The sequence below is a fragment of the Lutjanus erythropterus genome, chromosome 11, assembly GCF_056507025.1.
Source record: "Lutjanus erythropterus isolate fLutEry1 chromosome 11, fLutEry1.hap2, whole genome shotgun sequence".
In the NCBI taxonomy this organism is placed as follows: Eukaryota; Metazoa; Chordata; class Actinopteri; order Lutjaniformes; family Lutjanidae; genus Lutjanus; species Lutjanus erythropterus.
The window spans coordinates 39,478,349-39,504,047 of record NC_139327.1 but is presented as its reverse complement, the minus strand read 5'-3'; the positions used below and the strand labels follow the sequence as shown (position 1 = coordinate 39,504,047).

General features: G+C 40.8%; 2 protein-coding genes across 2 annotated transcripts; both read left to right on the top strand.

Moving 5' to 3' along the window:
- The first annotated feature begins 509 nt into the window (after positions 1-509).
- pom121 (POM121 transmembrane nucleoporin) lies at positions 510-14,974 on the top strand. The gene is made up of 13 exons (XM_084730094.1): positions 510-1,099; positions 2,657-2,866; positions 3,077-3,226; positions 4,603-4,683; positions 4,808-4,979; positions 5,084-5,172; positions 5,258-5,337; positions 6,480-6,601; positions 6,712-6,811; positions 8,554-8,829; positions 9,363-10,919; positions 12,014-12,112; positions 13,481-14,974. Exons 1-13 carry the CDS (start codon positions 525-527, stop codon positions 13,579-13,581), a joined length of 3,612 nt encoding a protein of 1,203 aa, XP_084586220.1. The 5' UTR covers positions 510-524; the 3' UTR covers positions 13,582-14,974.
- A 2,386-nt stretch (positions 14,975-17,360) lies between these two features.
- tbl2 (transducin beta like 2) lies at positions 17,361-23,934 on the top strand. The gene is made up of 7 exons (XM_084730093.1): positions 17,361-17,560; positions 19,038-19,159; positions 19,784-19,968; positions 21,390-21,541; positions 21,765-21,891; positions 22,581-22,733; positions 23,320-23,934. Exons 1-7 carry the CDS (start codon positions 17,434-17,436, stop codon positions 23,777-23,779), a joined length of 1,326 nt encoding a protein of 441 aa, XP_084586219.1. The 5' UTR covers positions 17,361-17,433; the 3' UTR covers positions 23,780-23,934.
- The last annotated feature ends 1,765 nt before the right edge of the window (positions 23,935-25,699 follow it).

Genomic DNA, 25,699 nt, shown 5'->3' with positions numbered 1-25,699 from the left:
GAATAAAATGAAATGCATAATTAGATAAATAAATATCAAAGTTTGTAAATATAAATAAAATGTAGATAAATCAATAATTAAATAAACACAATTTGTGATTTATATATTTATGGTGATGACAATCAGCGTTAATTACACATTTACACAATTTATGTATTTATACATTTAGTTACTGCTTTTTCAGAGACGATGGTGAGAGAAGCGCTTAAAAATCTGAACATTTCTTGTCTAAAAAAGGAGATGAATGTAGTGCAGTTGAGGATTGAAGAAGCATAAAATGAAAATTCTCAGTTAAATAATTAAAAACTAGTGGCTGTACTTAATTAAAGTGCTGGAGTAGCTCTACAGTTACACTCTACTACTGAATATTGTCTGTGGAAATTGTGGAAATTATACTATTTGATCGGTTTCTCTTGATTATGACAAAACCTCCAGCCCGATAGATGACGCTGATGCAACCAAACGTCGAACGACTTAAAATCCAACGAAGAAGAATCGGTGCCAGAAGAGCAGCATGATGGGATATGAGAGTCCTCCGGCGGCGCGCTGCCGCCATGTCACCTAGAGAGAAACATTTAGCGCTTCTCTCTGTTTTAGGCATAGTTAGTTTTGCTCTTTATTATATTCCTACTTTTCTTTACGCGACTTTAATTCTTGCAGTTTGTTGTCTTGTGTGTTACTACCACAGCGGAGAACCGCTTCCCGCCAGGTTAGGCCTGAATCCGCGGGCTGGGCTTAACGTCCCAGCCGTGCTCAGGCGCTGGCTGTGGGGTTGGGGGGTTACCGGCGTGTCGGTGGCGGCGGCACGGGGGAAAACGAGGAGTAATAGAAACAAAACCGAGCTCCGGGAGCCAGAGGGGCACTTCAGGGAGAGGTTCGCCGAAACTGGGATTTATCGGAGGGAAACGTTGGCAAGTGACTCATTTCTTTTCAGCCCTCGGGATTTCCTCATGGGGAGCTACATCGGGAAACCTGAAAGTCCAACGGCGGAGACCGGGAGGCCGAGAGCAGCGAGAAATCCCCGAGAGCAGCTGCGGGAAAAACTGTCCAGACCCAACCATGCGGTCTATACCCCCAACAGGAGGCTGTCATTCGCTGGGTACGTTCATAATCAAACTACGCTACTAACGTAAGTCCGGTTGGTGGCGTCCACAAGATAAACGTTCAATTTCTGGCGGGTTTTAATCATTAACTCTAGAGCCTTTGACAGGATCTTTATCAGCACTCTCAAATAAACAAACGTTTTATTCATATATGTTTGCATGTTCAAAATGTGTGACGATACCTCTAGCGTTATAGTAAGAGAATTTACAATTTACACCAACTAGCTTACAGGATTTATTGTAATCCATAGAAATGGCATTATTATTAAGTTGTGAACAATTATTATGATTGAAATTTTGATTTTTCTCCGATATTAAATATTTAAGAATAGGAACATGCCTCATTTATTTGGTTTTAATTTGATTTATTTACAAAATTGTAGCTTAATATAATTTTTAAAACACAACATGTCAGTCTTTTACGTGGACACCTTAAAGGGACAATTCACCCCCAAATCAAAGACACTAATTTTCCTCTGGCTTTGTTTATCCATGTCGATTGTTTTGGAGTGAGCTGCAGAGGTTTTGAGATGTAGGAACTACTTTCTGGCTGTGGATTACCACATAATCCCAGCATTATCAGCATCATAATTATCAAGACTGACACAGGTATTCAATTGACACTGGGAGGCACCTAATAATAGTAATGATGATGAACAAACAATACTTCAGAAAGTAGATAAGGTAATAGACTCAATAACGGAGAAATCAATCATTACTAATGCATATCAATAACTTCAGTCAGTGTTTTTACTTTTCCTTTTCTCAAAACACCACCAGCACACCTAAAAGTCCATGAACTAATTTTCATTGTTCAACAGTTGCCATATGTCCATATAAGTGCGTCTAGTCAGCCAAGTAGTCAGTAGGCAATGCGCACTATGCTCAAGACCTGTGGCTATGTGGTGTAATGGTCTCTTGAGGCCTCTGTATGGAGTCACACTAACATGCAAAACTGACAGTTTAAGCATATTGTAAGAATATGGTCAAAAGGTCCTGTTTCATGTGCTCCCATCCTTGACCTCTGCATGTCACTCTGTGTCTTACAGCCTTCCATTTGTAACCCTTAGGGGCAAAGTCATCAGAACTTTTTACCTGTCATCCAGCCGCTGGTTGCATCTTAACATATATTTGTATGATGCAACAGATGTCTGTTGTCTGTCAGGAAAGATGAAACATTTGCCTGGTCTTAAAACAACATTTAAATTCAACATTGCCTCTCTGCTCTTTGTCTCCACCACGCTAGCTATGATAGGCCAGTGTAGTCTATGGAAATGTTGAATGCAAAAGCTGGTTTTGCTGCAGGTCTAGACCGTACACAGCAGACATGTTAGAGATCAGAAAAAGTTACCTTGAAGCTGGAATCAGCTGCTGCATAACGGGTTAAAAGATGCATTTAGATTTGCTCTGTATTGTTTGAGAAGAGGATGTTTCATGACTGAATATACAGAGGGTCTGAAGTTACACTTGTGTCTTGGCTATATTTTCGATGCAGATGAATGTATCTACAGTTGCATCACATTGTTTTTTTGGGGGGTTTTTTTTACCTTCAGGGAGCCATCGGGCACCATGGGCAGGTTCACCATCACCCCCCAGCGTCACTACCCCCTGCAGCAGCCGGGTGTGTCATCAGTTGGAGTCCTGCCTCCCGTCAGGTGGGATGGCTTCAGGAAGAAAAACATCCTCAGCCCCCGTAACTCTCCAGCTGTCCTCAGCCCCGTCACAGTGAAGATCGCCAGGCCGGACCACCACAGCTCCCCCAGGTCTTTACATTCACACAAACACTTAGTCTGCCATCATACCATCTCATACCGTACATCTCTGGTGATTGTTGAAGCCACAGATAGAGGTGGTGTTTTATTGGACTATCATATGTCCAGTGCTCAGTAAAACCCTGATTTGTGGCTTGTGCTCTGCTGTGTCTTAACTTTTAACACTGACCAGTGCTGTATCGTTACCCGTTTTGTTTTTAGTTTTGACCATCTGAGTTGTGCAGGGCTCCCTAGGGCCCCTGCGGACCCCTGCTCCAGAGAAAGTGTCCTCAAGGTGTTGAAGGAAAGCCGAAAGAGAGACGTGGAGGATGAGGACAGAAGCTTCACAACTGAACAGAGAAGCAAACGAAGGTACGGGGTGAGAGGGGACTCTGGAGGGACCACAACAGAGCTAGCAAGCTTCTCTACTGGCTTTGATTACTTTTGTACAGTATAGCAAGTTAGCAAGGTTACAGAAAAGTATGCATGCCTTTTGCTCTCTGCATTTGTCTCATGGCTTTATTGTTTCCTTTGACCTGGAATGATGTCATCAGATGTAGATCACATTTGAACATGAGGTGGAAATTAACCTTAGGGACTGTGGTTGCCAGAGCTTTTTTTCCAGCTAAGATGCATTTGTTGCTAAGATATGATTATCTGTGAAAGTAATGGTTAACATATGAGTTAGATGTATCTAATTTTGCAGATACTTTGTGTGATCAACAAACACTGAATTAAAAATGTCAGCACAAGGTAGAGTACTTGCTTTCTTTGCGAGTACCATGAATTGCTTCAAGAGCTGAAATTGGATGGGGCTTGGTTCAAGGAGTACTGTATGAGCAGGTTTGTTGTTTGTCCCGCCCTTCCTCCACTGTAATTGAGTGTCTGAGTACAAAGTGGCAGTGATGAGTTCATCGTTTTACCTAAACAAACAACATACATTTTTTAACTTTAAGTGGCCAGAAAAAAAACACAATGTGCAGTGCTCAGTTCCTCGTTATGCTGCAGGTGTTTTTTAGCACAGTGTAAATACGCAGTCCTCCCATTGCAGACAATTAGGAACAGGAAAATTAAAACCTTTGGTGTACACGTCCCCTTAATGTCCAAACTGAACACTATAAAGTGATCCACCAAAACTGCTTAGATGGTGAACTGAACTATGTGGTAGGTGTTTTTGTTTCAGTCCCAGATGGCAATTTCTTTGCCATTTTCACTGTCCACACAGTGGACAAGTCTGAATTCAATGCTGTCAGACTAATGTAAAGGCTGCAGAAGGTTAAACATACGGAGAAAGGGGGAGATAAATGTGTGTCTTGTGCTGCTGTACAACATTTTGGAATAAATTTATTGTCTCTTAGGCACAAATAACATAAAATCAGTTAATCTGACCGGCACTTGCTCTTATATTTTCACTTTTCATTCATACCAACTACCTATAAAATTCTCAACATATATTAAGAGAATCTCTCGCTCACTCTCTGTAATTGTGCTGACATATCTAACTGAAATCGTCAGTAACGTTACTGTTAAAGAAATATGTCTTACAGACAAAAAGCACCAATTTAACAGTTAGATGAAGCCGGCAATTAAATATTACATGTCTAAAAGGGCTTGAGATAATTTTTCAACTTTCCTCTTACAACATAAATTGAGACATGTAAAGTTAAAAGGACTCTTTAGAACTTTGTTCATGCATTCACTCTTTTGAGGTGTTATGTCATATTTGTAATCTATTTTTGTTTCCCAAGGCGTAACGACAGCGGTGGAAGTGCTCACTCTGCGTTTGGGCCTCTTTTGCCCAATGGAACACCATCACAGCTGGTCCCTAAGTGAGTTAAACATTTCTAAAGAGACCTCATGTTGTCACATCTCATCTTTGAGTTTTATGGACCGTGTATCCGACGCTGTAAAGCCTGTAGCACTCTGTGAAATGCTGTACCTGCTTTTCTCCAGGCCAGGAAGCCTGAAAAGAGGGATGACCTCACTGATGGAGGAGTCCACCATGAAGAGGTCTCGCACCTCCTCCATCAGCTCTGGCAGTGGTGCCCATGCCCCGAGAGGAACCCCAGGCAGCGGGAGAAACCCCATCCACAGCTCCTACAGCTCGTCACTAGGCCTCAGCCAGGTAACGCACACCTGCTGTGTTACAGTGCACAACATGTCCCTGCAGCGATATAGTGGAGTTTTTAAGTTAGTTGACTTTATTATCTCCATTTTTTACTTTCACAGTGGAAGAAACGTTCAGCACCCAGCCCAACTCTGTCCAGCCCCGGATCGTCTCGCTCTCAGACTCCAGAAGGACCCTCAAAAAGACCCAAGTATGTCTCTGCTGGTTTCCTGCTGCTCCTCCATGTTAAATCTGTTATGTATATTACAGTTTTTAACTTGTGGTTTTGTTACCAGGGAGGACGACGGGCAGTCTCCCAGCTCAGCATCCTCAGTGAGGTCGGACCAGGCAGCTTCTGAAAAGGCACCCGTTACTTGTAAGTCTCACTTATCTCCAGTGGCTGTGTTGTGTTGAAAACAAAAGATTTATCCAGGCTTAGATGTGTGCCTCTGTGCAGCATGGCTGTATAATATTGACTCAATATTTTAATTGATAATTAGAGCTGCATAAGGCTACTTTTCCTTTGGTAATTAGAGATTACTTTAATTGGACTTTCGACTGAGTCATTTCATATCCCTCAGAGGTATTTTTGTACTTATCCAACATGGGGCTAGTTTTTGTGGGACTCTACTCTAAACCTGATTAACTGCAGTGTCTCTGTGCTTTTTGTGTATCTTATGTCAGCAGCTTAACCGTGTGTTACATAAATGGCTAGTGGCTGTGAACACTGGCCACACTTTGTCTGCTGCAAGTTCATCCTGGCACTTAAAGCTAGGGATTCACTGATCCAGTACTTCGACTTAGGGTATATGAGCAGCCTCTTTATTTAATATATTAAGAAACCTTACAGTGTGGAATTTTTGGAATCAGCTTTTTAATAAAATAAAGCAACAAAGTGCCAAAGACGTGCCAAAGATGGTGTGGCTAGAATAAGATGTTATAATAAAATATGCGTTAGCTCTATCTGTCTCGGGTTAAAGTAACTGCTTTGTCACAATGTGGTTGCTTCCTCCCTTGCATGAATTATTCTTACTGCAGGTGTTGCATAAGCGCAAGGTGTCTGATTTAATCCTCACTCATCCCTCACTCAGTGGAGACAGCGAATTTATTGTGTTTGGAAAGTCTAATCATTTAGCAGTGGCGCTGTGCTGCTGTTGAATGCGTATAGGGGAAACACTGTTTAACCTCTAGGCCACAAGGGTGCCTCTGGATTTATTTTTATCTTAGGTAACATGAGGACAGGGATGTGACAATGTGTGGCAAATGAGTCCACTGTGAGTGAATGAATGAATGTGGCTGACAAAAGAACAACTGAATTTGATAAAGAAACTGCTTCACAACTGACTGATATTTAATTCACTTAACATGGTCAGTATCGGTGCAGATGCTGATCAGTTTATCCCAACCAGAAACCTCTGACAAACTCAGAATGACTGAAATTTTGCTTCACTGAACACAGTGTGTGTATTTTAGTTGGATTTAGTTTCATTTTCAGTTTATTTTATGATCATGTTTCAGCCAAACTGACTCCAGTCCCCAAAGTCCCAGTCACTACCTCAACAGACTTTACTGGTAGTGGTGGGAAGAGAAAACGAAAGATCCAGTTGGTCTCCAGCCACCGGGACGATCAGATCTCTTTGGTAAGGAGTGCTACATTATCACAATTCACACTCCCGCTGTTGTTTCTATAGTTGTGTTTTACACTGAATTAGATTTCTCTATTTAACTCTTGTTGCTTGTTGATTTGCAGCCCCCGCCTCCAGAGCTGGGCTACACCATCACTGTGAAGGACCTGGATGAAGAGAAGAAGGCTGCCATCAGCAAGATCCAGAAGGTCCTGGAGACGCCTGGTGAGTAGAAGCAGCCGCAGAAATAAACAGTTTAATTCTTCTTCTGCTTGTCTGCTCTGTTTGTTTCATACTGCACTGTTACCCTCCTCCCTCGTCACACATACAGACTCAAATGCTGGAAGGGTGACAGGCTGCCATTCGTTGTCAGTTGAACCTTGAAATAATTTCCTGCTGTCACCACCACGACTCATGACTCAAAAGGCGTGTTGAGAAAAGTTCAGCGTTCTGCAAATGTGTCAGGGTTCATGCAAAGTCTTGAAAGTTTGGAAAACACTCAATTTCAACCATTATGTTTTCAAGGTTAGAAATATGTTTGAATTTGATCATATACGCCAGAGGTTTTCAGAATGAGAGGCAGGCCTCTGCTGGGGGGCTCCGAACTGTGTAAACGGAAGCTCAGTGAATGGAAATAATAAATATTACATTATTTATCAAACATGGAGTAGCCTAATGTGTGGGAACTGGTTAAAGAGAGTTCAGAAATACAGTGAAGGGGAATCTTTCCCAGTTTCTCAGAGTCAGAGGCTAATAAACACCTTAGGACAGACCTTTTTTTTGTATTTGTTGTAGTCTGAAGTAGTGTTGTCATGATGTTGGGATACCTTGAAAAAATTAATTTTCAGTACCATTGGTAAAAACTGATTCCACATTGAGGGAATAAAATTTTAGGTTTTTATTAAAAGATAAATATAACAAGACTATGACATGACAACAGATATTTAACCAGAGCAAATTAGATGAGTGAAGAGACACAGACAGCGCTGTGAGTAAGTGAGAGGAGACCAGACTATGTGGGCGCTGCAGTCATGTTTGCAAGAGGAGAGAGAGTGAGAAAGTGCAGCTGGTACTGGAGTATCATTTCAAATATTCAGTATAGATATTTATCTGTATTTTTAATGCTACTCTGAAGGTATGTATAACCAAAACTGTAGATTATCTTAGTGCAATTATTAAGTGTGTATGTGATCTAATAAAATAATTGCGATCTCACAGATATAGGCACTTTTTTCCAAGCTTTGTCTTGGAGGAGGCTGACGGTCTCAGACTTTGAAAACCCCCGATTGAGACACTCACAAACAAATCTTTTAATATTTGAAATGAATTGATCCCGTCATCATGTTTGTCGTTCAGAGCTAAATAAGTCTTTTGTTGATCCTGGCGAGCATGATCATACAATCAAAGTCATGAACGGCTGGTAAAATAAAGTGACATTATACACTGATTGCTGTGGGAATAAATGAATTCTGGTACTTTATTTTTGTAGTTGTCTTTATAGTAACAATTTAGATGTGATGATAAAGGCTTTGAGAGTTTTTGATGTAGGTACCAGGAAAGTCGTTGAATGTTACTGTTAAAAAGCTCTACTGTCCCTGCCCTCTTCTCTGATTAAAACTTACTGCGCTCTTAGAACAGGCGAATCCTTCGCTCAGAAAATCAACTACTTGGTCGTGGAGCAGATAAATGGCAACGAGAGAAAAAAAACTGCACAGTTTGAGCTGAGCATTTAAATTAGAGTAAAGAAACAGTTTCCCGTTTGAGTCGGTCTGTGAATGGGGGGTGATTTATTCTTCAAAAATAGAAAAGCAGCTTTTCATTTCTGCTTGTTTTGGAGTTGATGTTAAAGTGATTTCTCTTTTGGCTGGTGTGTCAGAACCATTACGCTCCACCAGTCTAATGTGGCTGTTGCCTGGATAATCCCTCACCCTGACCTCTGACCTTTCTGTTGATCTGTCCTCGTTTAGCCCCTGAGCCAGAGAAGTCTGTTTCCCCCCCAGCCACCACTTCCACCCAGCCCACCGCCTCAACCAGCTCCACCATCACCACCACCCTGAGCAGCCTTCTAGCGGCTCCCCTGCCCACATCCTCCAGCTCTGCCATCCCAGTCATCAACCTGGATCCCAGCCCAGGCAGCAGTGTGAGCACAGCACCTGCAGCCTCCTCCAACCCACTGCTGGAGGCTCTGAAAATGAAGAGCAGCGTTCCTGCCAGCTCCACACCTGCTGCCAGCACAACCTCAGGTACGATCACTGAACTGAAGGCGTTTCCACAAAAGTTCTGAAGTCATCTTTGCAATATGAACAACCTGGACAAAGTTGTCTGGTTGGAGATGTGACCTGTGACGATACCAGAATTTTAAACTTTCATACCATACTAGTATCAAAAATTATGCTTGATTGAATTCATTGTCAGAAAGTGGCAGAAATGCAATACACTAGTGTATACTAATTTTTGTTTTGCTGCCACCATAGTTTCTCCGACACACTTTGAAGTTGAGAGTGACAACAATCCTCAACATTGATCCTATAAATCCTGGTTTTAGCTCTATGTTTTTAAACCTAAGAATAAAGCTCGAAACTAGAGAGAAGTAATTTTTCTGCCTTTTTTATGCTAAAAATTAACAGGGAAAATCACAGAAGAAAAACAGAAGACGCGTCATTTTCAACTTGAGTTAAAATGTTAGATAGAAACCTTTAATATATCTGATAACACGTATTGGTCACCCATATTCTTGTTTGATTCCGACATGTTTTCTCCCTCCTTGTGTCTGCAGTGTCTGACACACAGGTACAGCCCGGCGGTTTAACCCTGAAGGTTTCGGCTGTGGCGGCCCCACAGCTCCCTGCTGCCTCCCAATCTCAGTCCTCCTCTGCTGCTGTGGAGCAGCCCTCCGCCTTCACTCAGGTGCTGAGTCAGGTGTCCAAGGCTCCCAGCAGCACTCCACCTGTCGCAGCATCAGGCCTGTTTGGAGTACTGAGCCAGAGCGCCACCCCCGCTGCTTCTTCAGCCTCTAACCCCGTCACTACTGCTGCAACTGCTCCGGCTCCAGCTCCGGCTCCAGCTCCAGCTCCAGCTCCGGCCAGCAGCTCAGGGTCAGTCAGTAACACCAACCCTCTGCTGGCTTCAGGGTTCAAGCCCATCTTCGCTGTCACCACCACCACCACCACCTCCTCAGCTACACCAACCCCAGAGAGCAAACCTGCTGTCCAAACTTTCAAGCCCCTATTTGGAGACGCTGCTGCAGGTGGTGGCTTTGGACAGTCTCCATCCCTCTCCACTGCCACTAACCCGGCCTCAACAGTGTCTTCAGGTACCACGCCCTCAATGTTTGGTGGATCAACAAGCAGCACCACAGCTGCCTCATCTGTTTTTCCTGGTTTGACCAACGCCCCCACTGGCACCACCTCCACCGGCTCCGTCACCGCCACACAGCCCGCAGCCCCGCCAGCTGTGAAATCCCTCTTCGGAAACTGGTCAGCACCATCCACAGCAAGTACTAGCTCCACCTCAACGCAGGCCCTGAATACAGGCAGCACATTTCAGTTTGGAGCTGCTGCTACCACCGCCGCTGCAGCTGCACCTGCACCTGCACCTGCACCTGCCTCTGCCCCTGCCCCTGCCCCTGCCCCCTCTGCTGCTACCACGACCTCTAGCAACGGCACCTTCCTGTTTGGTGCCACACAGCCAGACGCTCAAGCACCCACCCAGAAGGTGTACGCCTTTGGCCAGACAGCACCCACCCAGAACACAACCACTGCTTCATTTGGAGGCTTCGCGATGGCCAGCACAGCCTCCACCACCGCCGCCCCCACCACCCAGTCCACTTTCAGCTTCGGAAAGTCGTCATTTCAAGCGCCTGCAGCGCCATCAACCTTTGGCTCCTCTGCTGCAACGGCGCCAAACCCGTTCACCTTCGGAGGTGGCGGAGCATCGTCCACGCCTGCCTCTAACCCCACACCAACCACTTTTGCTTTTGGGGCAGCCGCTGCCACCACAGCACCCAGCTTTGGGACGCCGGCTAAACCAGCATTTGGAGCCAGCTCCACTGGTTTTTCTTTCGGTGCCACCACCGCCCCCTCCGCTGCTCCCTCAGCCGCACTGAGCTTTGGTGCAGCGACCCAGACTCAGAGCTCCTCCACGGCCACCTTCACATTTGGCAGTGCTGCTCCTCAGCCGGCTCCCTCCGGCGCCGCTCAGCCAGCACCCAGTGGGTTTAACTTTGGTGCTGGTATGCCGGTCCCACAGTTCGGAACACCAGTGTCCAATAATCCTGCACCACAGATGGGAAGCTTCAACTTTGGGGCTGCTGCTACTGACAAACCAGCTTTTGGTAAGAAAAAAAGTTTTAATTTACTTCTTTTATATTTTAAATAGAGAAGATCTACAGTGAGATTTCAGAAGCACAGTATTTGCTTTCACAATTATTCAAGGCATGTCTTTTTATTGGCAAATTATTTTCTGGATTTATCGATTAATAGTTGTTTGCCTATAAAATGTCAGATAATGGTTAAAACTATTGATTTGTGTTTCTCAAAGCCAAGATGACGTCCTTAAATGTCCTCTTTTATTCACGACCCAGAGATACTCAGTTTACTGTCACAGAGGAGTAAAGAAACCAAAATATATTCACTTTTAAGAAGCTGGATTCAAAGAATTTTGGCTTTTTTCTTTTTTAAAAAAATGCACAAATCAATTAATCAATTATCAGAATGGTTGGTGACTAATTTAATTATCTATTAATAATCGATTAAGCGACTTAATCGACTGATCTCAGTCATCACACAAGTCGATCAGTCGAATCGGGTGTGCACTTGGCCGAAACAGAAACTCGCAGCCACACTGCCTTTTATGGAATAGTTTGGTCATATCTGCGGACAGGCAAATTCTGTGGGGTGTGAAAGTTTTTTTTTTATTTTGACAAACCCTGCATGTTTTGATTGATCTGACCCCCAAAACCAATATTTGGTTAATAACTGGGGGTGGGAAATCTTTCTAAACATCTCATTTTGATTTTTTCTTTCATCTTTTGATTCACAGTGGATTCTGAACTTGATGAATAGAAAAGGCAGCACTATTTTTAGATTCTTTCTTCAGTAAAATGGGTGTCAACCCGTTTTTTTTAATTTCAGAAATTGTACTGCAGTCATTTGGGAGCCTGTCTGCCACTGCAGTCTGACTGCATGAGAATAATGAAACTGATAACAATGCCACTCTGAGTAACAATTCCTCATTTAATGCTAAAAACTCTTCATACAAAAACAGATCATAATTGAATAGGAACATTTGAACCATCCTTAGATTAAATTGATATTTGGATGTTGCTTCAACAGCTGGTCTAAATTTGTTTCTCTCCCAGTAGAGTTCAGGTGTTGAGTCCTGGTTGTTTGTTTGGTTTAACCAAGTCGTGTGCTGCTCTCTCCACAGGGACGTCTACCCCATCCTTTGGGCAGAGTGCTGCTGCAGGTCCACTTCCCTTTGGAAGTCCCGCAACTCCGGTCCAAGGCTTCAACGCTGTTCCTTTTGGTAGGTCATTAATGCTGTTTTTTTGTTTTTTTTCTGATGGGATGGAGGCACTTGGGCCCAGCTGATCTCTGTGTAACCAAAACTATAAAGGCCATGCAGTGTTTTTCTACAGAACCCCACAGAAAGGTTAAAGGCATTTAATGATCAGTAGTATCAGTTAGACAAAGACCTGCAGACTCTGCTTTTACTATTTCTCCCTGCAATATTTAAAACTGTTCCCCAGAGCAGAGTAGCAAGATGCTCGCCCTGTTTCTTTGACCCTATTTTATACCCGTATCACTAATAACTCTCAGCTCTGGTGCTTAACACTGCTGAAGTTAGCTGAACCTCTCCCAAAAAACAAGACTCTGGCCAGGCTTCCTGTTTTGCTGTCCAGTGTGATCATCGGTACAGTTTCAGGAGCCAGGAGCTCATGCAGAAGCATCATGTGTACAAACAGAATCACATGCTGTACATGGAGTCCATCTCACTCAATATATTGTTGGATCCCTGTTTATGGTTATCACAGAGAAGTCTCAATACTGCACTGGACTGTGATGATGTCCACTGTGTCATATGTCATATGGTTAATTCTTTTATTATCTTAATTATAAAAGGACTTTTACTGACTGCTGCATTGTTTTTGTTTCAGTTGTTCATACATAATTCTCAAACATAGCCAAAGACAATTCATGCCAATAGAGCTGCAACGATTCAGCAAATAATTGCTGATTTTTTATTAAATTAAGCACCAACTATTTTGATTAATTACTCTCCAAATTCTCTGATTCTAGCTTCTTAAATGTGAATATTTTCTGGTTTCTCAGGACGTCATCTTCGACTGTGGGAAACACTGCTGGACATACATCTGTGTGTGCCACATGTGTGGACTTATGTTTCTACTGAGAGGCTTATGATAGGATTAATAGATTGATTAATTGAGAAAATAATTGACAGATTAATCGAAAAAATTCAAATAGTTGATGGTTGCAGCCCTACAAGCCAATTTTCTGGACATGCTTAGGTCATGGCTGGAAGGAAAGCAGAAGCACTTGAAATTGAAATGAAAAACAAAGTTTACACTTTTATTATTAATAAAGGATATTTTTTCAGTTATTGTTTTCCTTCTTTTTGTTCATTTTAATTTTGTGATAAATGTTTTATCAAGGACTTTTCATTGTAGTGTTATTGTACCTTTTTTAGTATCATTACATCCCATAACTAAAATAAATATGGAAGCTGTTTCAGATGAATCATTCTCAAATTTCCTGTGCAGCCTGACTTAAAGCAGCCACCCAGAAATAGATATTTATGTCTAAATGTTTGAAGTATAAAGAAATGTTAATGTTGGTTCTGAAAAATGACACTTCCTGTGTGTTTTATCATCAGGGTCTCCAGCGACTCCCTCCTTCTCCATCGGAGCCGGATCAAAACCATCTGGGGCGCGGCAGAGGCTGCAGGCACGGAGGCAACACAACAGGAAGAAGTAACCTGGGACATGTGTCCAGCACCGCTTTCCAGAGGACTTCAGCTGCTGCTGCTACGGCTAATCTGGCTAACATTGCTCTGTTCTAAGTCCAACATCCCCCACCCAGGCTGCCACCATGCCCTCTGCTTCCTCCTCCTCCTCTTCCTCCGGTGGGTTGAGCTGGCCGAAAACATTGCGTCTGCAGAGGAGTTAGAAAGAGCACACCAGCTTGCTGCATTCATGCCGCCTGGACGACTACATGACCCAGTGAGGGAATGTAGCAGCGCGGAGTCTGATGTACTATACTTGAAGAGAGAGAAAAGACAGCTGAGTAGATCGATCCTGAACAAAAAGCATATCCAAAGTTCTCTTTCCTTTACAGTATGTGGACACTCCCATTGGTTCGTCTTAAGGAGAAAGCTGAGTCAGGCAGAGACATGGAGCCTCGGCTCAAACATTTATTTTTTTACGTGAAGCGCTCACTGGTTTGTATGTTACTGAATATTTGAGTACATTATCTGAATGAGTTTGAACAGAGTTGAATGCACAGTTGATTCAGATAAGGTACACAACACTGCAGTGTAAATGTAAAGTTATGAGACGTTTGCATTTTAAATTATTTTTTTAATTGGCTCTCTGACCCTGTAAATGAATGATGTGTTTCTGCACTTAAATGTCTTAATGTAGGTAGTGCAGACCCTTTGTGTTCTTGTTTCATACTCTTTTGTCGTTGCAAGCATTCCCAGAGTCCTCCTGTGGACGGCCTTTTTTTTTTCTTTTTTGATAGTGATTGCCAACACTGATGTAATTAGCAGGTCAGTATTTGGGTTAGGATGATTATTCTTGACATGTGCTGACAGAACCAAAGCCAATTCTTCAACTTCATGCCTGTGAAAAGAATCTGTGATCTTTATCTCCTCTTTAAACCCTGAGATGTGTTTGTTTGTGCCAGACTACCTCTCTTTACTCCAGGCACTGAATCTGTGTGAATTCACTGAAAAAGATCAATTAGATTTGACCTTAAACTACTGTTAATAATACAGATGTACCTTTAATAAACAATGAGTTTTCAAACATCTGCACAGCAATCATCCCCACTTCTGATATATCACAGTTACAATAGATTTACACCACAGATTTACTAAAAATACATTCTAATTTGAAGCTGAAATTCTCATTATAATGCAGGGATATTTGTCGTCTCTCGTGTCTCACTTGTGCCATGAGTTGAGGAATTTTGTCAGGCAAACATGAGAGCAAAGTCCATTGATGTCAGCAGTCAAAAGAATGATTTCTGTTCTCAATAATCACCTCTCCTTGTGAAAAGTGAGCAAGTATCTGATGCAGTTTTTTGATGGTTAATTTTGAAATAATAAAAACTGAATTTTGGACGTGGATGTTCCAACAAGAACACATTCAACCCTTCAAGGTTCCTTTCTTCTACTTTTCTCCCATGAGTGACCGATTTGGTTGAGTTCAGCTGTGTCCCAACTCCATACTAACTGTATACATTGCATACTTAATACTCATATTAAATGGATAATGAGGATTATTTGAAGTAGTCAGTGTATTACCTGCAGTAGATGGCGGTCTACATGCCCCCAGTTTGGGTCAGAGAGAGTCAGCAACAGTAGGTATTTTAGCCACCTAAGAAAAAAATCAACAATCAGCTTATATGTACATTATGTTCAGAATATTTTCACAGCTTTACCTTTCCATCAGACGACCTTTTCAAACAGGAAATCACAGTTACATAAGTCAGATATGTCTCTCTTCAGATCAACAAGACTATATGGGCAAAATTGGTCATTTTACCTCGCAGAACATGGGAGTTTCTATCACTATCATGCTCTGTTAGTTTGTGTTGTGTGAATTTAGTGAATCCACATTAACCTTCTAAAGTCACATGATTAGAGACTGACCAGTGCAGTCTAAAAACTGGTATCTGAGATTGATACTGACGCGTTACAAGCATCAGACCTCAGACTGCCTCCAATCTATTTGCTGATCTAATTTCAAACTTCTGTGCTGCGTCTTGTCAAAGCTGTGCAGTGTGAAATGAGACAGAAGCAATAGCCTACGTGAGAATTTTTCATTAATAATTCTCACAGGGGACACAGGCCTTGTCGCAAATTTAAAACAAGCACACAAATGACAGTTACCACGATGTCACAAACAAATATGTGACAAACACTAACTAAAAGAAATCATTGCATTTTTAAAATAAAATGGCAAACCTAAGAAACTTTTTTTCCTTCTGTTGGTGCATCATGGGAAATGAGGGCCAGTTTTCAGCACTATCTGCAGCACAATTGAACCCTTCAGCGCCCCACATTGGTTGGAGGATGCCACTGACGCCATGTAACCTTACACAGAATATTTATAATAAAGAAAAAAGAACTGTATATATACAGCAAACATATCAGCATATTTATGAATTCAGGTATCTGGATTGGATTGTAACAAAAAAACAAAAAAACAAACTAACAGATCAGGGCAGCAGTTGACTGATAAGATTAAATAAAAATTGGTTTATTTAACTGCAGTGTCCCATTAGAAAATACTGTCTGACAGCAAGGTTAAGTGGTGAAAATATTCTAAATATAATGTACAATTAAACTGATATTGATGTTTGTCCCAAGTGGCTGAAATACATTTAGCTGCTGACTCTGTCCACAGCAGCACGTTGCTTAGCTAAAAAACCCACATCAGATCATTCAAACTACCCCTTTAACAGTTTACTATAATAAAAAGCTTTTTAAACTGTCAGGATGAATTCACACTGACTGTCACTTTCCAGTGTGAACACATTAGATACTCAAAATCTGCTTATAATTAGTATGTAGTCTGGATTTGGGACGCTTCTCATGTCATTTCTATTGTTCTTTCTTTTTGGGGGCCTTATTTTTATTGATTCGTGCTGTTAATTGAAAAAATTAATTGTGGAAATAATGGTTCAAGTCCTACAGCGAGGATCTGCCATTGTGCATTCATGTGGGAAAAAAACAAAAAATGTATTTAAAATGGTTTAGAGCTGTAATGTAATTCACTGAAAAAACAAGTCCTGATGATTTGACAAAATAGTCTTAATTTAAGATCCTCGTAGCAGATTTTTCTAGTGTTTTCAGTGAGTCTCTGTCTTTATCACTGGATGGAGTTTGCTCAGTTGTCATGGAGATTCGTCGGTTCAGTTATCAACATATGTTATGAGAGGGTTGATAGTGACTCTCGTCTTTGTTCAAAGATGGTCTCCTGAGTATCTGGCCATCAGCTGACTCCCGGTCGATGACCTTTGACTTTTGATCTGGTGTTCACAGACTGCTGACGTAGTTTGTACCTGGTTTTCATTCAGTCCCTTGTTTGGGGTCCTTGATGTTTCATAGATGCAGTTTTCCTCGCAAAAAATAAAAAAAAAATGAAGAAGTGGTTTTTCCTCACTAAAAAAAAACTTAAAACTTTAACAAGTGGACATAAAGTTAAGATGAACTGACTTTTTCCAACGTCCAGAATGAATTTAGCAACATTCTGATCCTTAAGCCTAAATAGAGGATGTGATATTTAACTAAGCATACAGGTTTCTGAACATTTAATAAAATCATAATACTTTTCATAAACTTGTCATCAGGTTGTCTGATTATGAGCCGGTGTTTGATTTCTTCTTCCACCCATCGCTTTTAATTAAACCGGGTTTTCTGCTGTAAACTTTAGCCCACTAGGTGGCGGTAATATCGATATTTCGGCTTACCGCCACAATTAAAACGAAGAAGAAGAAAAAGTCCAAGAAGAAGATTTGGACGCATGCGCAGTGTCCCAGTAGTGAATAGTAGCCAAGTAGACGTTAGCAGTGCAAAGTACGTGGCAGAAAGCTTTCGATATGGAGGTAGCAGCACTGGTCGCCTTGACTCTGTTACTGGGTGCACTGGTTATCCTGGTCGCTTTAGCGGTGGGCAGACGGAAAGAAGAAATAAGAGAAGAAATCGAGCAGGCAGCGGAGTTTGCCGGTAAGAGCCGCACTAGCTAACGTAACTCTATCCGAGTGGAGAGAGTCGGAGGGCGGTGAGTCACCGACTGTCTGTGGTGTTTGACAAGCTGCTGTGTTCATTCATAACGACTGTGGACAGAAGAGGAGTGGGTCTGACGTCTGTACTCATCCTTCACACAAATACGAAGCGAGTAACTAAAACTAACGCTAAAGCAACTTTGAACGACATGTGTCATGTGTCGTTGGCCAATGGGGAAATGTTACATTGACCGACCAATGGGAAGACTGCTTTCTATAGATTCATTGAATCTTAATTAGGGATGTTACAATGTATCGAATACCGCGATATTGCGCTTAAAAAATTATGATGTTTAAAAAAAAAAACTTGCAGCCATATTGTGATTTAATCGCAATTGTGATTAATTGTGCAGCGCTGCTTATTACTACATAAGAAGTTCTGAATGTTACAAGCTGCTGTGTCTCCTGTGCATCAGAGACCCTTTACAACAGTGTTCCTCAACCCTGGTCCTCAGAGCTCACTGTCCTGCGTGGTTTATATGTTTCCCTGCTCCAACACACCTGATTCAAATGATCAGGTTGTTGTCAGGTGTCTGCAGAGGCTTGATGACGAGCTGATCATTTGAATCAGGTGTGTTGGAGCAGAGAAACATGGGGAACACTGCTTTACAACACTGACACATACAGAATTCTTGAGATTTTAGTTAGTTCCTGTATCGGTCATGTGCCAATTAGGGTGGAAGAATTCTGAAAAATATTTCATTGAGATTATTTTGACAGATATTGCAAATGCAATATGTTTTACAATTTTAAAGGGAATGATAATTTTTACATCATTTTTGTCATTTTTATTGAAAAACTTACCAAACAAAGATGTTTTCTTTGTTTGTCTTGTCAGCACTATCATATTTAATTTAAAATGCATTAAACAAATATTGCACTTCCTCTGATTTGAAATTTGCATTAGGCCATATTTTGATATTGATAAAATTTTAAATTAATTGTTCAGCTCTATTGCTGATGCCTTATGTACTGGCAAAAATCTGGTGATATGATACGTATCACGATACAGAGGTTACAAATCAATATATTGCAATATATTGTGACACTGTCAGCAAGGTGATTATATTGCTACATTTGTAATCTAATTTTAGAAAATCTCTGACAGTATAAAGAACACACCGCTATATGCATAAAATTTGAGTTTAAAAAGTTTAGTTTTTTTCAGTCTGAACAGTTAAGATAGATAACAACACTGCTATCTAGTAGTCAGGGTTTAAACAACACAAACTGAGCTACTGCTATGAATCTTTGCATGTACCATGATGTCACAAATCAGTTTTTGAAGACTGATACAGTATCACAAAACTTAATATTGTGATATTAAAGGGTGTTGATATTTTCTTAAACCCCTAATGCCTGATCTGTAGTGTCATAAATTCAAATTTTCTTCATTCGCCTTGTGTCTCGTCTCTCAGCTGAAGGAAGTGTCGCGAAGGGACCTGCCCCTAAGAAACAGAAGCAGGAGAAGCAGCGCAGCCGCAAGGAAAAAGCTTCACAGCACACATTCAGTCATCTGCTGCTGGCAGCCTCACTGAAGGTAAACTGGAACACACAATGACACGAAAAAAAACACACTGATAGAGAGCACAGTAAGACTGTAGGTCTGAGACACGTCTGTAGATCTGAGCAGAGGTCCAAACGGGCCCCGTTTCTACGCAATGTTTCTATTTTAAAATACTAGAAACATCTTTCAGGTGTATAATTCAACCACTTTGAGCAAAAACATTTTACTTCATGAAAAATAATGATTCAGGCCTGTTGTATTAAAGTGCATTAGTTTTAGGTAGATAGGTAGATCCTCTCCAGGCATATTCAGACATGTGTACATGTAGTCTGCTTGGTGCAATAATGTGTGTCTCATAAGTTATCTTCTGCAAAAAAAGCATAATTTCCAAATTATAATATATAAAAAATTCCCGAAACTTTGAATATGCATTTTTTTTTTGCATTTCTAGATGTCTCCTGTTTCACATTCTTGCAGCTTTCAGTTTCTACAGTGCTGTTGTATAAGTTATAAAATGGACCAGGATCGACTTCCTGACTCCCACATTCATCTGAAGGAACAATAACAATCCTCAGAAGGATGAAATGTCTCACTGGAGACTCGTTCTCCAAAGCCATTCTTTGAGCATGTGTGTATTTGTGTCCATGTACTTTTCAGAACCACAGCGGGAACGTGACGTGCCTCGATTTCAGCAGCAATGGGAAGTACCTGGCGTCATGCGCTGATGACCGCACCGTCCGGATCTGGAGCACCAAAGACTTCCTGGAACGGGAACACAAGTGTCTGAGGGCCAATGTGGAGCTGGATCACGCCACACTAGTCCGCTTCAGCCCGGACTCAAGGTCCCCCCTCCTCTCTTACTGCACTTACACAGAGTCTCACTGAGATAAAAGATTCCCCGTCTTCCCCTGAAACTGGCCTTAATCCTTAACCTTATTGATTAAACTGTCAATTATTTCCCTGATCAATCAATTAATTGTCTTGTAGCTGTATGATGGGTGATTTTGCTCTGCAGTTCCAGTCAGTATCGAGTCTGAGCGCTCCAGTATATCAAACCAGACAAACATAACTATATATACCCAAGGGTACAGATCTTATTACACTCGAGGGGAGCCAGTGGTGAATTTAGCTGTGGACTTATCCACCTGGACTACGGTGGTGGTGGGAGTAAGGCGAGCAGAACAGCTGACTCTATTGATCGCCGTTTGCGCTCAATATATGATCTTTGACTCAGATTCTGGAGACGTAGAAAACGGGTCGGTTTTAGCCTCATTCCTACGTCGCTTTATGCCATTAAACACGTCCAATATTTGAAGGAAGGTCAGCTCAATATATGTGAATAAAAATACCATCTTTCTTAGTTGAACCAAACTAAATTCTAAAAGCAGGTGTTTTAAACAACGGACGTGTTTTCAGAGTAAAAACTTTAGTTCTGCAGTCACTGAGAGTCCCCTCTTCAAAATCTGCATCATTAACTGACCTGTGAAGCCACAGACATGAACGAAGCTGTTCAGACTACTGAGCAGGATACACCGGAAAAAGTTTTGAATGTTTATTTTCAGTGACATAGTTTAGTAAGAAATCATTTGTTGAGAGGGACAACCTCATTTTTCAGAAGTTTTCAGAAGTATATTCTGTAAATTATATGATGAAATGTAGCCAGAAAATTCATGTAACCTCAGTGTTTCAGTGAAGTATATCTGGGAAAGTGAGTGGGAAAGAAGTGGGTGTGAAAATTCACAGGTTCCTAGAGTGAAATGGACATCTTTAAATTTCTTCGTGTCCAACCGACAGACCAAAACCCAGAGGTATTAAATTTATAATGAAGTACATTTGAGAAAGTGGAATCGGGTTTTGATATTTTGCTCTGTAAATTACTTTAAGATTAATCAGCTGTAAAAAAAATAGCTGATTAATTTTCTGACTAATCTCAGCTGGAGAAAGATTAGAATTTCTTTATTGAATTAAATCAGATCTGCTTCATTTTAAAAGAATGTAATTAAATTAACTTTTTATGTGAAGTAATTTATGTCTAATTTTATTGTTCTGCAAAGCAAACTTGATTAAAAGTGTGATTTTTTTTTTATGTCTTGTTATTTTTATAATCAGTGCATTCTTAACACACTACTCTCTGAATCAGTATGTTTGTGTGTCAGCCTCTAATTTTCAGAATCAAACAGAAATGGCATTGGTTCATCTCAAGCACATGATAACTCCTCCTCCTCCTCCTCTTCCTCTTCTTCTTCTCACCTTTTCACCGCAGGGCGTTTATCACCTGGTTGGCTAACGGAGACACCATTCGAATCTTTAAAATGGTGAAAAAGGAGGATGGCACTATGACCTTCAAAGCTGCTCCTGAGGACTTCCCACAGAAACACAAGGCCTCCATCCTCAACATCGGCATTGCAGAGACGGGTACAGAACAACACACACAATGTCTTGTAGTTTTTGTTTGTGGATTAAACCTGTAAAGAGATTCTTTCTGCCTGAATCTGAAGGTGATGCACATGAGCAGAACTAATTCCTGGAAAGAAAATATCTGTTGCATCAGTTTGTGTGATGAAAGATGTTTTTTAGTTTTTTACCAGCCTGAAGGACGCGTGATGCCACGACAGACTGATTCTGTTTCCTTTCACAGGCAAGTTCATCATGAGCGCCTCCACTGACACCAGCATCCACATCTGGGACCTGAAAGGAGAGGTACTGGCCTCTATCAACACTAACCAGATAACCAATTCTTATGCTGCCATCTCCCCATGTGGCAGGTCAGTCCCACTCCTCCATCACTGCAAACCTTCAGCCTGAAAAATCAAATAGGTTCATTGTGCTCCCCTTGTACATTTTTCAACATATTTTCATGTTTTCCAAGTTTTTACTTGACATACATTTACTTCTTTTTCACTTTTGCACATAAAATTATTTTCCAGGCCTTTATTCAATGCATTTACTATAATAGTTTGGATTGAAGACAGTGGTGCGCAGCTGAATTATGAGTTTTGTTTCTCTTCAGCTGTGACAGCAGTTGAGATAATTGATTCTCAGTTTTCTTCAGTAGTTTAACTTCATCTTGCTGCAGTGATGCTCAGGTGTACTCCATGACCCTGTGACATCACTGTTGGGTGTGGCTACAGGTGAAACAAAACAGTTATAACCACGCCCATCAGCCAGATGTGATCAGAGGAATTCATTTCAACCAGAAACAAAAACACAAACTTCTTCTTCTGCTTGTTTGTTTTTGCTGTTCTTTGTTCTCTCATAATAAAGATCTGACTGATTTCTTTATTAATGAAGTCCAGGTATCATAATTATTACTTTGCCAAATGAGTTTACCTGCAGTACAGACCTCTTGCAGTATTTCCAGTTATGTTTTTACTTTATTGCACAGCGTCATCACCTCCAACAACAGAAAAGCAAACAGTGACAGATGGAGATGTGACTGTGTGTCTGTGCTCAGGTTCGTAGCGTCGTGCGGCTTCACTCCTGACGTGAAGGTGTGGGAGGTTTGCTTCGGGAAGGGAGGAGAGTTCAAGGAGGTGATGCGAGCTTTTGACCTGAAGGGCCACTCTGCAGGAGTTCACGCATTCGCCTTTTCCAACGACTCTCACAGGTAATAAACACAAACAGGTGGCTCACAGTGTTCTTACTTTCAAATAGGGATACACAATACTGGATTTTTACCCATAACCGATATTTTACAACTTATTTTGGCCGATTGCTGATCCTGAAAAATGACCTTTTTTTCCACTTAAATGCAGAGAACATCATATAATACCTACTCTTATGATGCTGACATACGCAGACATAAAATACAAAGTTTTTTCAAAATGAATCCTGGGTAAAATATTAAAACTAGCAGCTACTTTGTTTTGCTGGTGCCTGTTTGTCTTTGTTGATCAGGATGACGGCAATTAAATTTGTTGAGTTGAAGGATGACAGTTGCAGATATCAAGTTTACTATCTTTTTTGGATACTTCAAAAGAAGAAGTAGTCCAACACATGAGCCGCTGCAAAACTACAACTTGTCGGTCTTAGGCTTTGGTTTTCTACAATTTAAACAGATGAGATTTGATGTGATAATCGGTGAGCTTCATTCCAAATAAGTCCAAATGTTGTGATAGAATCTCTGTCCTCAGTGTCTCTTGTGTTTGAATGGAGCGAAACTCCAACATGTGTCCTTCCCTGTTATCCTTCAGAATGGTGACCGTCTCCAAAGACGGTACGTGGAAGCTGTGGAATACAGATGTGGAGTACAAAAAGCAGCAGGATCCCTACCTCCTGAAGACGGTCCCCTGTTCGTCATCTGAAGGCAGCCTGGTCACCTTGTCTCCAGACGGCCGCGTGGTGGCCATCAGCGACGGCTCGAACGTGGCGATGTACAACGCTGCCAGCGGCGAGCTGGAGGAGGAGCTGCACGGCGTCCACAGCGAGGAGATCACCGACCTTAGATTTGACATTAACGGGCGCTTCTTGGTGTGCAGCGGCGACAAAGCCATCCGAGTTTTTCACAACGCCCCGGGCTACCGGGCGGCCATCAGAGACATGCAGGACATGCTGAAGAAGGCCCAGAACGAGGGCATGAAGCAGAGACTGCAGCAGCAGATCAGAGAGGCTCAGAGCACCCTGGACACTGTGCTGGCTGCTCCCGTCGACTAAAGGAGTCCTGAGAAACCGCGTTCTGTTTTCTGATGTCTGACTGTGACTGCTCATCTTTTTTGCAACCTCAACTCTCCCTCTGACACTAAATCTGGTCGGGAATGATGGAATCTGCATGCAGTTTTAATAAAGAATCTTTTTATGCAAAGATAAAATTGTTTGGGTTCAGATGTTTTTCTTCCTTTGCTTCGTGTCCAGTAATTTCTAGTGTGATCTCTGTTTATATTTGCCTTCTGCAGCTTCAATCTAAAGCGCCTCAGCAATCTAAAATGTCTTGTTCTTGCTGTGACTTTACTCAGGTGTTTCTCTGTGCAGAATGATGTGTCTGCAGATTTGATCATTAATCTGCTGAAGGGAAGTTTGTCTCATGCACATAGGAGCAGGATTCATAACGTCTTAACTAGTCTGACAGCCAAGTGTGATCCAGTCTGAAACACAGATGTGGAAACTGAAAGCCAAGAGAATTCATTAATGCAGAAAATGTGTTGTTTCCACCAGTTAAACTGCTAAAACTAAAATATGGGCATATTTCTAAATTAAGCGATTTTCAATGACAGAAAGAGTGAATGCAATTTTAAGATTTGTTTTTTGTGGAAAAAACAAGTGTTTTTGTGTGTTTTAAAATGTGTGGAGGAAATATTTAACTCTAAATTAAGTTTAGTTGTTCTGTTAAAATGTCCAGTGTACAGTACTGTAACATGCACCGATGAATTTCTCACTAAGATGAAACGGGTCATTAAATCGATTTAATCTTTGAACAACAAAAGAAATTCCATTCATCTGAATTTTATTGGATTGGAGGTCTGATATTTAATAATCTGGATAAATAAAACCAAATCTATCTGCCCAGCTGGATAAAAGTACTGAAAGTAAATGTTTTGGGTGAACTGATCCTTTTAATTAAAAATATGCAGCTGCGCCACCTAGAGGCTGCATGTGACTCTGACAGGAGAGGAAGAGTTCAGCCAAATATGAATTTCTCTTTCACGCTCATTTTGTAAAGAAGTGAAGTAGAATAAATATATTTTTTCTATAATGTCTGCCACTTAAAAAATATTTGGACAGACATTTATTTATTTATTTTTAACTACTTTAATAAAACAAATATTTATCTGAATGCATTGTTTCTTGTTTTATCTGCTCACAGAGCGGCTCATCAGTCTATAAAACTTTGTCTGGTATGGAAGGAAAAACATTCATGAATGAGAAACCTACATTTAAAACATCTGTACACTATGGAGTGATGGGAGAGCCACAAAGAATAAATCTGCAAAAGACAAAGGTGGAAATATGAAGAAGAATTAATAAGTAAAGTAAAATGTGAGTAAATGTTAAGATAAATAAATATATAAAAGAAGCATTTTCATTTATTTTTACATTTATTTAGTTATTTATTTCTGTATGCAATTATGTAATATATATTTATGTATTTATCACATATAAATCACTCATTTATTTTTCTCTAGTGCTTTTGCTTGACAATTTGGTCCTTCTGGGAACAGCAAGAGCAATAGGGAAAAGAAAAATTGTAAACAAATAAATGAAATAAAATAAAATAAATAAGGAAAAATAAAGAGTTTTCCACAATTATATTATTTGAAAAAAGGAAAAAAAAATGTATTTTGTATGGAATAAACAAACATTTAAAAAATATATCACTAAATATACAGAAATAAATGAATAAATAAATGTGAAAATAAATAAAAATGCCCATAGTTATTTTTTTTTTTATTTTGTCTTAATATTTTCTACTACTAATAATAATAATGATAATTATAATAAGAGGAAGAACATGAAGAATAGTGTATTATTTATTTAGTTATTCATTCAGTAGTTGGTTTGTTAGTTATTTAGTTACACTTTTAGTTTCAATCCCTATTTTTTTGTTTTTAATTTTGTTCAATAAAGTTTTCTGTGTGT